The 14,781-nt window shown below is 48.6% G+C and overlaps 1 protein-coding gene across 10 annotated transcripts in view; it reads right to left on the reverse strand.

Moving 5' to 3' along the window:
* TMEM94 (transmembrane protein 94) overlaps positions 1–14,378 on the reverse strand; it is a 35,451-nt gene extending 21,073 nt beyond the window's left edge. For 4 of the 10 annotated variants that reach the window (XM_042256370.1, XM_060395864.1, XM_042256368.1 and 1 more), the window contains exons 1-4: positions 14,277–14,378; positions 6,302–6,377; positions 5,924–6,064; positions 1,871–2,003 (exon numbers count right to left, since the gene is read on the reverse strand). In XM_042256370.1, coding sequence (XP_042112304.1) covers positions 1,871–2,003; positions 5,924–5,982 — 192 coding nt within the window. In that variant the 5' untranslated portion in view covers positions 5,983–6,064; positions 6,302–6,377; positions 14,277–14,378. Of the gene's footprint in view, positions 1–1,870; positions 2,004–3,568; positions 3,684–4,642; positions 4,840–5,923; positions 6,065–6,301; positions 6,378–13,442 lie in introns of those variants that run through there. The other 6 variants (XM_060395866.1, XM_060395871.1, XM_060395868.1 and 3 more) reach the window with 5 other exon arrangements.
* Positions 14,379–14,781: the final 403 nt, after the last annotated feature.

A 14,781-nucleotide genomic window follows, 5' to 3' on the forward strand; every position in this document is an offset into this window, starting at 1 on the left:
TCCATGAATACAATTGATGATGGTGGTGATGGTGCTTTCTAGATCAGGAGAACATCTATCCAGAAAGAAAAACAAGAGGATGAAGGAAAAGCCTCCCCAACAAAAGGCATCCAGCCTGGGTTCACAAGTGTTCTTTGGGCTTGAGAGAGAAGCCAGCCCCTGGACCACAGAAATCTATTTCCCTGATTCAATAGTAATGAATGTTTCAGCCACAGGCTGGAACCAGAGAAAGATACTGTCCTCTGTTTTGGGGACATTCAACCTCACCCAGGCAGGCCACCTCATCACCACATCGTAACCTTTGGAGGGAGGGCGCTCCCTGGAATTGAGCAGTGCAGGGCCCTTGCAACTGTACACAGCAGCTCTGCCCCCAGGCTGGGGGTGGGAGAAGTGGAGCTTTGCCTGCATGCCAATCCCGGCTAGGATGGACACCTGCACAGCAGCCAGAGGCCTCTGTGAGCAAGAGGCCTTAAGTTCAGGTCCACGAGCCTGGTTCACAGCCCATCTAGAGGCACGTGATTCCTGGAGCTGAACATGTCCGCAGTCAGCCAGGTTCCAGTGTGTGGACCCACGGCTCCTTCCCCAGACCTCCCAAGGTCTCTTTGGCAGGAAGATCACTATCGTAAGTTCAAGTCAATCAATATTTACTAAGCCCTTGCTACATGCCAGGCTCTATGCTAGGAGCCAGGGACGCTGAGATAAAGCGGGACAGACAGATGGTGTCAACACGGCATAGCAAGTACGACGGTGGAGGGGCTGTGAATGCTGGAAGAAGGGATGAGGAAGTATCTGGAGAAGGTCATGCTTAAACCAGATCTTGAATGAAAGAAAAGTAGAAGCCTGGCAGGAGAAGGAGGGGAAGGGGATTAGGTAACAGCCTAAACACGAAGTGTGTACCCAAACTCTAAAGCACTCAGAATTACCAGTGGTGGGACTTCCTTGGCAGTCCAGTGGTTAGGTCTCTGTGTTTCCACAACAGGGGGCACAGATCTGATCCCTGTTCAGGGAACTAAGATCCCAGAGGTTGCACAGCACCCCCCCCGCCAGAAAAAGAATTATCAGTGGTAAACAGCAAGGCAGGGGAGGTGTGGGATGCTGGGCCAATGGGCAGAAGTGGGCGTGTGGAGGGCTCTGGACCCCACAGTAAAGATTTTGGCAGGCGACACAATGACTTTTAAGCAGGAGCAACAAAAAAAAGGTCAACTCTGCGTTTGGGGTAGCTTTCCCTGCCCACCCAGTGGAGACAGGAGGTCAGAGACAGGGGGACCTGTAGGAATGTGAGACTGGCGTCCAGGCAGAGATGTAGGGCAATCTTCATCCCAGGAGAGGGGTGCTCAGATCGAGGACAAATCTAGCTCTGCGTAAAGATGGTGTATGTGGAGGCTGGGGGTGCCCAAGTCAGGCTGCGGGTGGGGGCCTGCCGCCTGGACCGCCGGGGGGCTCACCCCCAGCTGATTCAGCAGCTGCGCCTGGAGTCTGACTGGGGAGCTCTTCCCTAACCAGAGAGAGGGCGCCGGACAATACTCAACACGGCTCGGCAGGTTGGGGCAGACAGCAAACAAGTGAAATTACACAGCCCTGGGCGAGGAGTGGAAACTGGCTGGGACCCAACCCCGATCGGGGACCGGCTCCACGTGGCCACGTTCACTGGTCCACCCTCTGCCCTTGAGTCCCAGCTCCCGGAGTCTGTGCATTCCGGCCGTCAATAGCCTCATCGAGGGATCAGATCACGTGCTCGAAGCCCCAGAACCACACACCCCACCTCTCACTTTCAGTGTCAAGCGCCCTCACGAGGACCTCTCAGGCAAACACAGGTCGGAAAGTCCAACAGAAACGCACAGTCCCCAGGAGGGCAACCATCACGGCCTACCTCGTGCTTCTCTTTCAGGTCCATGGGCCCAGAGTACTGCAGGCATGCCCAGAGGAAGGTGGCCACCCCCGAAAGGAAGGTTCCTCTGCAACATGTACGAACCCCAGTGACTCTGTCACAGTCACCGTGACATCTGGGGGAAAAAAAGAAGAAAGAGGTCCCATGGGGCTGCTTCTGTGAAACACAAGAGGATCACCTCAACAGTCGAGCAGGATGTGGAGGAGACGGTGCCCTGACCGCTGGGCCCCAGCCTGTCCTGGCAGCTGGCAGCTTTGTGAAGTCAGGAGGGAGACGGCTACGGAGGGGATGCTGGAGGGCTGCAAGCTTCCCCTCTTTTAACCCTCATTTTTGGAGGCATGTACGCTTTGTTCCTTTCAGCGAGCAGGAAAAGCCGTGGCTCATTAGCTCTTTATTTTTGGCAGCACTGCATGGCATGCGAGATCTCAGTTCCCCAACCAAGGACGGGACCCACACCTCCGCAGTGGAAGTGCAGAGTCTTAACCACTGAACCACCAGAGGAGCCCCTCCTCGTCTCTTTAAAAGAGGAGGTATGGGACTTGCCTGGTGGTCCAGTGTTTACGTGTCCACTGCGGACGGTGTGGGTTCGATCTCTGGTTAGGGAACTAGGAATCCTGCATGTCACACGGTGCAGCCCCTCCCCCAAAAAAGTGAAGGTAAACTGGAATCTGGATACAACCGGAATAATCAGGCAAATGGTGGAGAGTGGCAGCGATGATCGGGGTCGAGACTTGCTTGCTCCACCTTGTGGGAAACACACCGTATGCAAACGCGGGCCTCTCTCGCAGCTGGTCAACGGGGCAGTGCTCACCTGGGCAGGTGCCCCAGGCTGAAGGGTCCAAGGCAACAATGATGTGGAAACTGAAGACTAGTCTCACCTCCTCCTCCCTCCCCATATAATCCCTGACCCTCACCCGTTCACACTTTATAATTTCAGATGAGTGTTTGCGTAAAGAGTGCCTGCATGCGTGCGTGCAGGCTAAGTTGCTTCAGTCGTGTCCAACTCTGCGACCCTGTGGACTGCAGCCCGACAGGCTCCTCTGTCCATGGGATTCTCCAGGCAAGAATATTGGAGTGGGTTGCCGTGACCTCCTCCAGAGGATTTTCCCCACCCAGGGATCGAACCCACGTCTCTTGTCTCCTGTATTGGCAGGCGGGTTATTTACCACTAGCGCCACCTGGGAAGACCAATTAGCTGCGGAGAGAGCAAAGTAACCTGCTCTCTAACAGTTCTCTTGTGGCCGACAGCACAGCCTTGTTAAGCGGAGCTGCTCAGAAGCCCAGGAGAACTGTCTAGAAACAATTGAAAAAAAAAAAAAAAGCTGTGTCCAGAGGACCCCACGCAGGAGGCCCATGTGCCGCAGGCACTAAATCTGACCCACGTTCCCATCTGATCCCTCACGGGCCTGCATGGCTGAGTCTGCCCGTCCCTCTGCTTTGCCAAGCAGGGCTCTCACAGTCCCAGAGGTCACAGGCAGCCAGCTGACATGGGATCTGGGGAGGCTGAGTGCACATCTCCCAGAGGCCGCTCTGACTCGGGCACCCAGGCCCTGTTTACAAGGACAGCTCAAGGTCCCCATGACAGCCCGTCCCAGCGGGGGCTGGAAGAGGCAGTCACCGCACAGAGAGAGGCATCAGGAGCCAGGCGGAGATTCTGCTCAACTTCCCCGCCAACACTACCAGGGTGAGATGACTGTGCGGCCAGCTGGAACCACAGCAGCTCCGAAAGGGCAGCCAGGAGCACGACATTCTTCTGTGAGTCTCTGTGTTCCCATCACTCCATACATGGGATTCTGGGAGAGAGCCGGCCCTAACTGCCTAATTCGAAACCAGTAGCTGTGTCCTTAAAGGGCCAGGTCTACTCCCCGCCCATGGTGAAAAAAACCCACAGGCTTCAAAGCCAAACACCGGTGGGTTCAAATCCTGGCTCCATCATGTGCCAAGTGCCAAATGACCTTGGCGAATCACCTGCCTCTCTGAGCCTCAGTGTCCTTGTTCAATGAATGGGAGTGATGATACCTATTTCACAGTATTAATATTGATACACACCCATACGTGGATGTGTGCTAAGTCTCTTCACTCATGTCCAACTCTGCAACCCTATGGACTGTAGCCCGCCAGGCTCCTCTGTCCATGGGGTTCTCCAGGCAAGAATACTGGAGTGGATTGCAGTGCCCTCTTCCAGGGGATTGTCCTGGCCCAGGGATCAAACCCAGGTCTCTGATGTCTCCTGCACTGGCAGGCAGGTTCTTTACCACTAGCGCCACCTGGGAAGCCCAACACACATCCATAAAAATGACTAAAATGAAAAATACTGACAGTACCTACTACTGGTGAGGACACAAACTTGAAAATTACTGGTGGGACTATCACATGGTATAACCACTTAGGAAAACATTTTGGCAGCCTCTGATAAAGTAGAGGTGATGGCTGAAAAAGGCGGGGGTTAGAGGCACCAACCTCTGACACCACCACCTCATCCTCGGAGTGTGGTGGAAAGTCCACGTGTAACTTTACAGTCAGCCCTCCAATTTATGGTCCTGCCTTTATGGATTCAACCAAACATGGATTATGTAGCATTCTGGTTCGTATTCAGTGGAAGAAATATATATATAAGTGGACTCATGCAGTTCAAGGGCCAACTATAAACACTTATTAAATGACCAAGTAATCAAAATATACACCCTCAAAAATATTCATAGCAATTTCATTCAAAGTAGCCCCAAATTGGAATAATGCAAAATATCCACTCACAGGTGCGCAAATGTCCACTCAACACTGAAAAAACTAAGATCATGGCATCCAGTCCCATCACTTCATGGCATATAGATGGGGAAACAATGGAAACAGTGAAAGACTTTATTTTCTTGGGCTCCAAAATCACTGCTGACGATGACTGCAGCCATGAAATTAAAAGATGCTTGCTCCTTGGAAGAAAAGCTATGACAAACCTAGACAGCATATTAAAAAGCAGAGACATTACTTTGCTGACAAAGGCCCATACAGTCAAAGCTATGGTTTTCCAGTGGTCATGTATGGATGTGAGAGTTGGACCATTAAGGAGGCTGAGCACCGAAGAATGGATGCTTTCAAACTGTGGTGCTGGAGAATCTTGAGAGCCCCTTGGACTGCAAGGAGGTCAAACCAGTCAATCCTAAAGGAAATCAATCCTGAATATTCACTGGAAGGATTGATGCTGAAGCTGAAGCTCTAATACTTTGGCCACCTTTGGCCAGCCAACACATTAGAAAAGACCCTGATCCTGGGAAAGGTTGGAGGCAGGAGAATTAGGGGATGACAGAGGATAGGATGGTTGGATGGCATCACCAACTCCATGGACAAGTCTGAGCAGGCCTCGGGAGATGGTGACGGACAGGGAAGCCTGGTGTACTGCAGTCGATGGGGTCGCAAAGAGTCAGACATGACCCAGCGAATGAACAACTACCACTCACAGGTGAATGCATGAACATGTTATGGTTAATGCACATGATGGAATTCTACCCAGCAACAAACACATACATGCAACTGATACACACAACAATGTGGCTGAATACCAAAAACATCTGGTGAGTAAGAGAAGCCACTCACAAAAGAGTGCCTACTGTGTGATCCAATTTACATAAAAGTTATTGTTGTTGTTTAGTCATTTAGTGTCTGATTCTTTGCGACCCTACCGACTGTAGCCCACAAGGCTCCTCTGTCCATGGGGTTGCCATTTTCTTCTCCAGGGGATCTTCTAGCCCTAGGGATTGGATCTGTCTCTCCTACACTGCATGTGAGTTCTTCACCACTGAGCCACCTGGGAAGCCCACATAAACTTCAGAACAGGAAAAACTAATCAATCATGCCAGCAAGCAGATCAGGAGTTGCCTGGGGTCAGGGAGAGGGAATGACCACAAACGACACAGAGATCTTTTGTTTAATATTGTGACTGTGAGTGGTGGTTATGGGATGTATACATTTGTCAAAATTCTTTGAACTATATACTTAAGGGATTGGCAAAAATATTTGTTCGGGTTTTTCGCAACATCTTACTTTTTGGCCAACCTGATAAACAGGTATGTTTTATTGTATGAAAATAGACTTGCTTCCATAGAGCTGATTCTCAGAATGTACAGTGGAATCTGAGGTATAGCCGATCTTTAAAATGCCTGGCACATGCCGGATGTGGCCGATCTAAAAGAGAAGGATAATGAAGCATTTATCCAGGGCCGACAGTGTGTTACAATGGCAGATACTTGGTAAGTCTAACGAATGGTCCTGTTTTCAAAGAACTGTAAGATGAGGTCCCTTCCCTACAGGGATTTAAAATACAGTGGTTTGGGCTATTCTGAAAAAAAGATAACTAAAATTCAAGTTGGCCTTGAAACACTAAACGAGAATTGCCAACAGGTGTGTAGGAGGAAGACTTACCTAAGCAAGGGTCACGAGTCCAACCAAGGCACCGAGGAAGAAATGCAGAAGCCTTTTTGAAAGACAGTGAGCTGACCTATTTGGTTAGAGGAGAAGGCCTGGGTAAGTCAGAGTGAAGAAATAAATGAAGGGCCACACAGGACAGGGAAATCAGAAACTCTTGCAACAAAGGCACCCTGAGGAGTCACTGGAGGTCTCTGAGTAGGTCTCGGGATTTTAAGAGGGTAGAGAATGGATCAGAGGAGAAAGGGAAAGAAATTACAGGCAGAAGAGTTAGAAGAAAATGACAATCACCCTGGTTCGCTGTGATGAGTGTCTCAACAAAGGAGGAGATGAAAATGAAGTGGTGGATGATTCCTGTTGCCAGGCTCAGAACCAGCATCAAAAGGAGCTAAGTAAGGGATGGGGGCTTTCCTGGTGGTCCAGTGGATAAGATTCCTCCTGACAACGCAGGGGACATGGGTTCAATCCCTGCTCCGGGAAGATCCGGCAGGTCTCAGGGCAACTAAGTGCGTCCAGAGCCCGTGCTCCACAACAGGAGAAGCCACTGTAGTGAGACGCCTAGGCACCTCGACTAGAGAAAACAAAAAGCCCGCACACAGCAGCCAAGACCAGCACAGCCAAAAGTAAACAAACCATTTTCTTTTTTAAAAAGAGAGCTTAAGTGGGTACCCAACGTTCAGGTTGAGGACTAGCTGAGGAGCTGGCTGTCCACACCTCTCTGTTAACTTTGGTGGCATTCTAGGCACACCCAACACATCAAAAACACAATTTGGTGGACTTCAGCTAAACAGCGGTGTCCAAAGTGTGCTGACTGATGCGGGAGGGAGGGAGGTTTTTAATCACAAGTCTCAGAGTTCTGTCCTTGGTGGCATCCTAGTCAGTAGTTTTATCAGTGACTTGGGTGAGGAAACAGACGGCATGCTAATCAAATTCTTGGGTAGCACAAGCCTGGAAAGGAGATCAAAGCCAAGCTCCAAGAAGCTATCAACAGGCAGAAACGATGGGCCAAATGTAATAGATTCAACTCAACTGTAAGAGATTCAATATTAATTCCGGTCCTTAGGTTCAAAAACTACTGTATAAAACATTCTAAAGCAATTATCCTTCAGTTAAAAATAAATTTAAAAAGCACTACTGTAGAAAACACTGTAAAGCAATTATCCTTCAATTAAAAATAAATTAATTAAAAAAAATTTTAAAACTACTATATAAAACTACTATAAATGGCTTGCATGATAAGTTGTTTCGGTCGCGTCTGACTCTTTGTGACAACACGGACCACAGCCCGCCAGGCCTCTCCCTGGGAAGATGGGATTCTCCAGGCAAGAATACTGGAGTGGGTTGCCATGCCCTCCTCCAGGGGATCTTCCCAGCACAGGGATCAAACCTGCTGTACCAGCAGGCAGGTTCTTTACCACTAGCACCACCTGGGAAGCGGTTTCAAAATAAATGGCATGGCCACCCAGAGTTCATTCATATTTAGGTCAAAGAACTGATGCTTTCAAACCGTGGTGCTGGAGAAGACTCTTGAGAGTACCCTGGACAGCAAGGAGATCAAACTAGTCAATCTTAAAAGAAATCAACTCTGAATACTCATTGGAAGGACTGATGCTAAAGCTGAAGCTCCAATAATTTGGCCACCTGATGAGAAGAGCCGACTCAGTGGAAAAGACCCTGATGTTGGGAAAGACTGAGGGCAAGAGGAGAAAGAGGCAACAGAGGATGAGATGGTTGGTTGGTGTCACCTACTCAACAGACATGAGTTTGAGCAAACTCTGGGAGCTAGTGACAGACAGGGAGGCTTGGTGTGCTGCAGTTCATGGGGTTGCAAAGAGTCGGACATGACTTAGGAGATAGAACAACAGTAACAACAGACATGCTAAGTACCCCAAAAGAGAAAAGTAACTCTCCTGCTTGTACATTTCACAGCACACCTGAACTAATTTGTTCATTTGTGCATCATACACTGCGAAGGACACTGACGAAAGTGGAAGGTCTCCCAACAGAAACAGCCAGGCTGGAGAATCGATGACATGAGAAATAGTGGAAGGAGCTGAACCAGGGCTAACCAGGAGCTGAACCAGCTGAACCAGGAGCTGAGCTAAGGGCTAACCACCCTTAGCTAGGACACATACCACAAACATGTCAGGTCTGAGCAGGGCTAGAAGGGCACGATGGCTGCCAGGGGAAAGAAGGGCCAGGCTTACTCTGGGAGGCTCCAACGACAGGGCCTAGGCTAGGGTAAGGAGGCTACAGGGAGGCTGACTGAGACGCAATATGACAATATCTTTCCTTCGTTTTTGTTTTTTGGCCACAAGGCTTGTGGGATTCTCAGTTCTCTGACCCAGGGACTGAATCCAGGCCACGACAGTGAAAGCCTAGAATCCTAACCACTGGGCCACCAGGGAACTCTCGAGCAATTTCATTACATAGTTAAAACTGCATTTAAAAAATGGAAGAGGCTACCTGAGAGGCAATGGGCTCCCCATCACCAGAGGGATCCAAGCAACAGTGGGAAATTATGGAGCTAATAAATACATCAGGCAGCAAATAAGAAAGAGATGACCTTCTATGGTCTCTTCTAATTCCAAGAGACTATGAAATCAAGAAATCCAGGAGCGTCTACCTATGAAAAGGTGCTCAACTCCACTCACAGTAAGAGACCATCAGATTAGACTACCCCAAGGGAACAAAGCTGGAATATTTTCACCACCGGACTTCAAGGTTCTGTAAAGCTACACTAATCAATGCAGTGTGGTACTGGCCTGGTAATAGGGTCTAGAAATAGATCCAGACAATTATGGTCGAATGATTTTTGAGAAAGGTACAAAGGCAATTCGCTGGAGAAAAGACAGTCTTTTCAACAAATCATGCTGGAACAACTAAATAATCAGATATTTAAAAAAAAAACTCAAAAGTTTGTAAATATAGCTTGCACCATATATAAGAATTAACCAGTAATGGCTCATAGAGCTAAATGGCAAAGTAAAAAGAAGAAATAATAAGAGGAAAACCTTTGTTAACTTTGGGTTGGATTTCTTAGAGTCAATACCAAAAGCACAACCTACAAAAGATATTAATAAATTGGAACTGAGTAACTGATGACAGAAGTGGGAGGAAGAATTTTCACTGTATATGCTTTTGTGCCTTTTGAATGTACCATGTGAATGCACCACATGTATCTTAAATAAAAAAAAAAACACAGCAACCTCTCACTTCTGGGTATATACCCACGAGATGTGATATGAGGGATCCAAACAGATATGTGTACACTCAGCAGCGTTATTGACAACAGCAAAAGTGGAAGCAACCCAAGCGTCCATCAACAGATGAATGGATATACAAAATGTGTCTGATGCATACAATGGACTATTAGTCCATCTTAAAAAGGAAGAACATTCTGACGTGTGCTGCAACATCAAAGAACTTTTCAGGCCTACACTATTTGAAATAGTGAGTGAAAGTCGCTTAGTCATGTCCGACTCTTTGACTCTGTGGACAATAGCCCACCAGGATCCTCTCTGTCTGTGGAATTCTTCAGGCAAGAGTACTGGAGTGGGTTGCCATTCCCTTCTCCAAGGGATCTTCCCGACCCAGGGAATGAACCAGGTCTCCCACATTGCAGGCAGATTCATTACCATCTGAGCCACCAAGGAAGCCCAAAGTGAAATAAGCCAGTCACAAAAGGACAAATACCGTATGTTTCTTCTGACACGAGGTTCCTAGAGGAGTCAAACTCCTACAGACAGAAAGTAGAATGGTGGTTTCCGGGGACTAAGGAGTGGGGAATGGCGGGGGTAAGTGTTTAACAGGGACAGAGTTTCCCTCTGGGAAAACAAAACAGCTCTGGAGATAGATAGTGGTGATGGCTGTATAACAATATGAATGTATTGAACCCACCGAACTGGTTAAAATGCTAAGTGTTGTGTTATGTATATTTTACCACAATATATTTAAAAAGTCAGCAACTTCTGATTTTTAAATTGGTTCTGGCTTACAAGCAGTGCATTCCATGACGACTTTAGGGATGTTTATGGTCAAATTCCATAAAGGCTTTAAAAAAAAAAAAGATACTGACATTAAGAAAACTAAGTTCATATTATATAATTATACTATTCATATTCATACTATTCATTCATATACTATTCACACTATAGTATTCATATTCTTAATTATAATATTTCTAGTTTCCCAAAGGCCACTGTGAGCCCTGAAAGGGTCTCCTTCCCTAGGGGACCCCTCATTCCGCATCACTTCAGGCCTCTGGATGCAGGCATCAGCTCAGGTCTAATCTGGCCCTTAACCTACTTGCCATGCCATGTGATCCTGTTTACTACTGGCTCGGCAGCCGCAGGCAAAGCTTATTATTAAGCTGGTCACCAAACCACACATTCTGGCTGGCCAGTCCGTTCGGAAGGAAAACATTCCTGCTGCGGCTTAGCCTTTAGTTCACCTGTGTACTGTAAACAAATCTGGGCCTGCTCAGAAACGGGGGTTCAAAGAATGTTTTTAAAGCAGCCTATCTTTTAGGTAGAAAAAGATGCTCTCATGAAAACAAGGCTGACACACAGCAGAAATTTACACAGCATTGTAAAGCTATTATACTCCAATAATAAAATTTTTTAATTAAAAATCTCATTTGGAGAAAAAAAGCACTTAGCAACTTTTGGAAAAAGTGAAATAAATTATGATGTATGGATTAAAAAAACAAAAACAAAACAAAAACAAAAACAGGACTTCCCTGGTGGTCCAGTGGTTGAGAATCCATCTGCCAACGCAGGGGACACGGGTTCGATCCCTGGTCCAGGAAGATTCCACATACCTCTGGGGAACTAGGCCCATGTGTCACAACGACTGCAACTACTGAAGCCTGAGTGCTCAAGAGCCCACACTCTGCAACTAGAGAAGCCACTGCAATGAGAAGCCCTCACACAGCAATTAGAGAGCAGCCACTGCTTGCCACAACTAGATAAAGCCCTCAAACAGCAACAAAGACCCAGTGCAGTCAAAATAAATGAGTAAATAAAAACAACAATGCTGACACAATAATCAGATTAAAAAGATTAACAACACCCACTGATCAGCGGAGATGTGCCAACTAAGACTGGGAACCTTCACACTTAAACACCAGGAGTGAGTGGATTTGGGAAAGGTTATTATCAGAACTCAAACTTGAGTTGGGTGAGGTTCAGTCGCGCCTTGGGTTATAGGTCATGGTCTCCAACCTCCAGGGTCTAATGCTCAATGATCTGAGGTGCAGCTGATGTAATAATAATAAAAATAAAGTGCACAATAAACATAATGCACTTGGATCATCCCCAAACCATCCCCCCGTAATCCACGGAAAAACTGTGTTCCGTGAAATCGGTCCGTGGTGCTAAAACGGTTGCGGACCGCTGGGTAGTTCACATTTACAATAGCATGCTTCCCTCTCTATACAGAAATTGTTTCCCAAACTCAACATTAGGGAAGGACCAGTGGGAGGAACCAAAGGATTTCAACCTGCCTTTCTCATGAGTTCCGCAGGAGTTAAGCTTTCCAAAAGGCTGATTCTCAACCCTTGGAGCTGGTCCTCCCTAGCAACTTCTCAAAATAGAAATGTGAAGGGCTTTCTGTTTGCTCCCATCTCACCGCCCAGCCCTGGCTCTCCACAAACAAGGAGGGGGTGGAGGCGGTTCAAGGGCAGTTAACTCTCACTTCTTTGGCAGCTGGTTATCAACGGGATGGTTTGTACTCCACCTCCCTGGGCAAGGCACTTCTCCATGGTCTTAGCCAGTTTCCCTACTTGTCGTTCTGACAAAAATCAGTGAGAAAGGAAGGTGCAGCTGAAATAAGCCTTCCAGGGTATGTGGATTTTATGTGAACATCTAGCCCCAGTTTCACACTTAATGACAGTCTACATTCTAGTGTCTTCTGATCTTCATAGTGATATTTTTTCTATTCCATGGATCAGTTTTACCTTTTTCTTTTTTTTTTTTCTTTTACCTAACTTTTTAGATAATGAACCTGGTGCCCTTTTTCCTTATTTAAAACTACCTCGCTGGAACACGCTGGCTCTTCTTTTGCCCAGATCACCATAAAGACATACCACCATAATATTTCTTCTTCACTGCTTCTTGACTTTTTCCTGTTTCCACACTGCTCTTATACACAATCACACTCCCTTAATAACACCTCTAATTACAGTGCTGAGTTCCCTGAAACCAAGAAAGTGCTACCTTGCCCTGACTCCACTCGCCCCACCCCCACCTCCCCTGAGAATCACTAATTTACACCCACAAAGAGAGACCACAATAACTATTAGTCAGCCAGTGAACTACTTGTTGGTTACTTAAAATTAATAAATGCAAAATATATTAAGTAAATGCTAGACCCCATGCAAAGGATTCCCTGCCAGCTCAGATGGTAAAGAATCTGCCTGCAATGCAGGATACCTAGGTTCCATTCCTGGAGTGGGAAGATCCCCTGGAGAAGGGAATGGCAAACCACTCTGATACTCTAGCAGTCCGACATGACTGAGCGACTAACACACACACAAAGATCCCATGCAAGGGATTCTATACATACAGACCACCTTATTTAAGGCTCACAAGCACCCTACAAGAGGCTGAGAAAAAATAGGGAACTTGGTTTTCTCGGATCACACCTAGGAAAGGACATGCTCTAATGGGTAAAGAGCTCAAGAATCTGGATTTGATGACCTTGGTGACCCTGGCCCTGGCCCTTTGCTTCTCTCAACAGTTAGTCCCAGGCCTCCCAGGTGGCTCAGTGGTAAAGAATCCGCCTGCCAATTCCAAGACACATGGGTTCGATCCCTGGGTGGGGAACATGCCCTGGAGAAGGAAATGAAAACCCACTCCAGTATTCTTGCCTGGGAAATCACATGGACAGAGGAGCCTGGTGGTCTATACAGTCCATGGGGTGGCAAAAGAGTAAGACATGACTTAAGGACTAAACAACAATAGTTAGTCCCCATATCTGTAAAATAAAATGTTAAAACTCCCACTTGACTTCATCTTCTAAGAGTACCCAGGCTTAACTGAAGTGTCTTGGATAAAGCATGAGAAAACTAGCATCGTCCTGGTGTACAAAATCACACACCAAGAAGGAAAATAGGATTCAACACAGCACTCCCTACCTTTCCCCACCTCTCCAAGAGCCACACACACACAGAGGGTGGGATGAAGCAGCACGTGACCATATCAATGAGCACTCCGAAGTGCAGCCGGTGGTTACACACCAATGAAAGAGCAGGGTTTCCCTCGTATCTGGCACCGGGCAGGGCCTCACGTTGCTGCACACGAGGGACTCTAAATACAGGCTTCAGCGGTGAGGCGCTGAGGAGCCAGAGCACAGCAGAGGCAGCAGTTTAAAGGGTGGCAGTGACTCCTGCTGCTTCCAAGGAGTCTTGAAACCTTCGGGAAAGGTAGAAAGGGGCGGGGAGGGGGAGGCCGGGCACGCTCCAAACTGCAACGTCCGCCGCTCTGCGCGGAGAAGCAACCTCCGGTTCCGTCCACCTGGACACCGGGGTCGTGATCAGCACAAGGCCCCGGCGGCATTTGAGAGCGCGCGCAGGGGAGACAACCGTCCGAACTGAGGGCCGGAGAGGGGGCACTCCCGGAGACCCTATGAATAAACTGGACGCCAGCGCTGGAGGCCGTCCGGGCAAGGGCCCAGGCACGGTCACTCCCGGGGCAAGGAGTCTTTTGTTGGCGGGAGGCTTCGATTTTTGACGCGGGACCCCCAAGGGGCCAAGCCAGGGCCGAGGGGCAAGTGTGAGCCCCTGAGAGGAAGGAAATGGCCAAGAGCTGGAGGCAAAAGCCAGTTCCTGGACTCCTCGACCGAAAGGGATTCCCTCGAGGCCATTCCCTGGGTGCAGACCCCAGACTCCCCTCCCCTCGGCCAGGAATCCCGAGGCGGAATGCCGGGCCCCGCTCCCCTTGCTTCGGGCCACGGGCCTTCTCGTACTTACCGGGGCCCGGGGACCGGTCTTCCTCGCCCGCGTCCTCTCCCCTCCCTGCCCCCTCCTCACTTCACGTCCCCTCCTCCAGGGGCCGCGGCCATGTCCGTTACTGGCAACTCCAAAGGGGTTTGCCTCCTTCTCCGACAATGGAGACCGCTAGCTCGCTCGCTAAAGTCCTGGGCGCCGATTGGCCAAAATCCGAGACGGGGAGGATTTCCAGCTTGTTATTGGCAGAGTGGAGCGCGAGGCTGTAGCCACAAGCGCCCCTCTGGGAGCCTGGCGGAATTGAGTGCCAAATGCTGCCGGAGGGAGAGCTCACAACCGCTGTCCATCCTTGAGCGTCGCTCTCCGGCGGTTTCTGAGCCAGAGGTCTCAGTCAGGGACGAGGGCACGGCTTTCAGCTCGATTCATTTTCCCACGGAATTATCCTGGAAAGATCGACAGGGCCTTCCGCCCCCCGCCTTTCTTTTTAAAATAAGCCCTTTGCAGAGCAGAGCGCCTGTGTCTCCGACTT

This window comes from Ovis aries, chromosome 11 (assembly GCF_016772045.2).
Source record: "Ovis aries strain OAR_USU_Benz2616 breed Rambouillet chromosome 11, ARS-UI_Ramb_v3.0, whole genome shotgun sequence".
NCBI classification, from domain to species: Eukaryota; Metazoa; Chordata; class Mammalia; order Artiodactyla; family Bovidae; genus Ovis; species Ovis aries.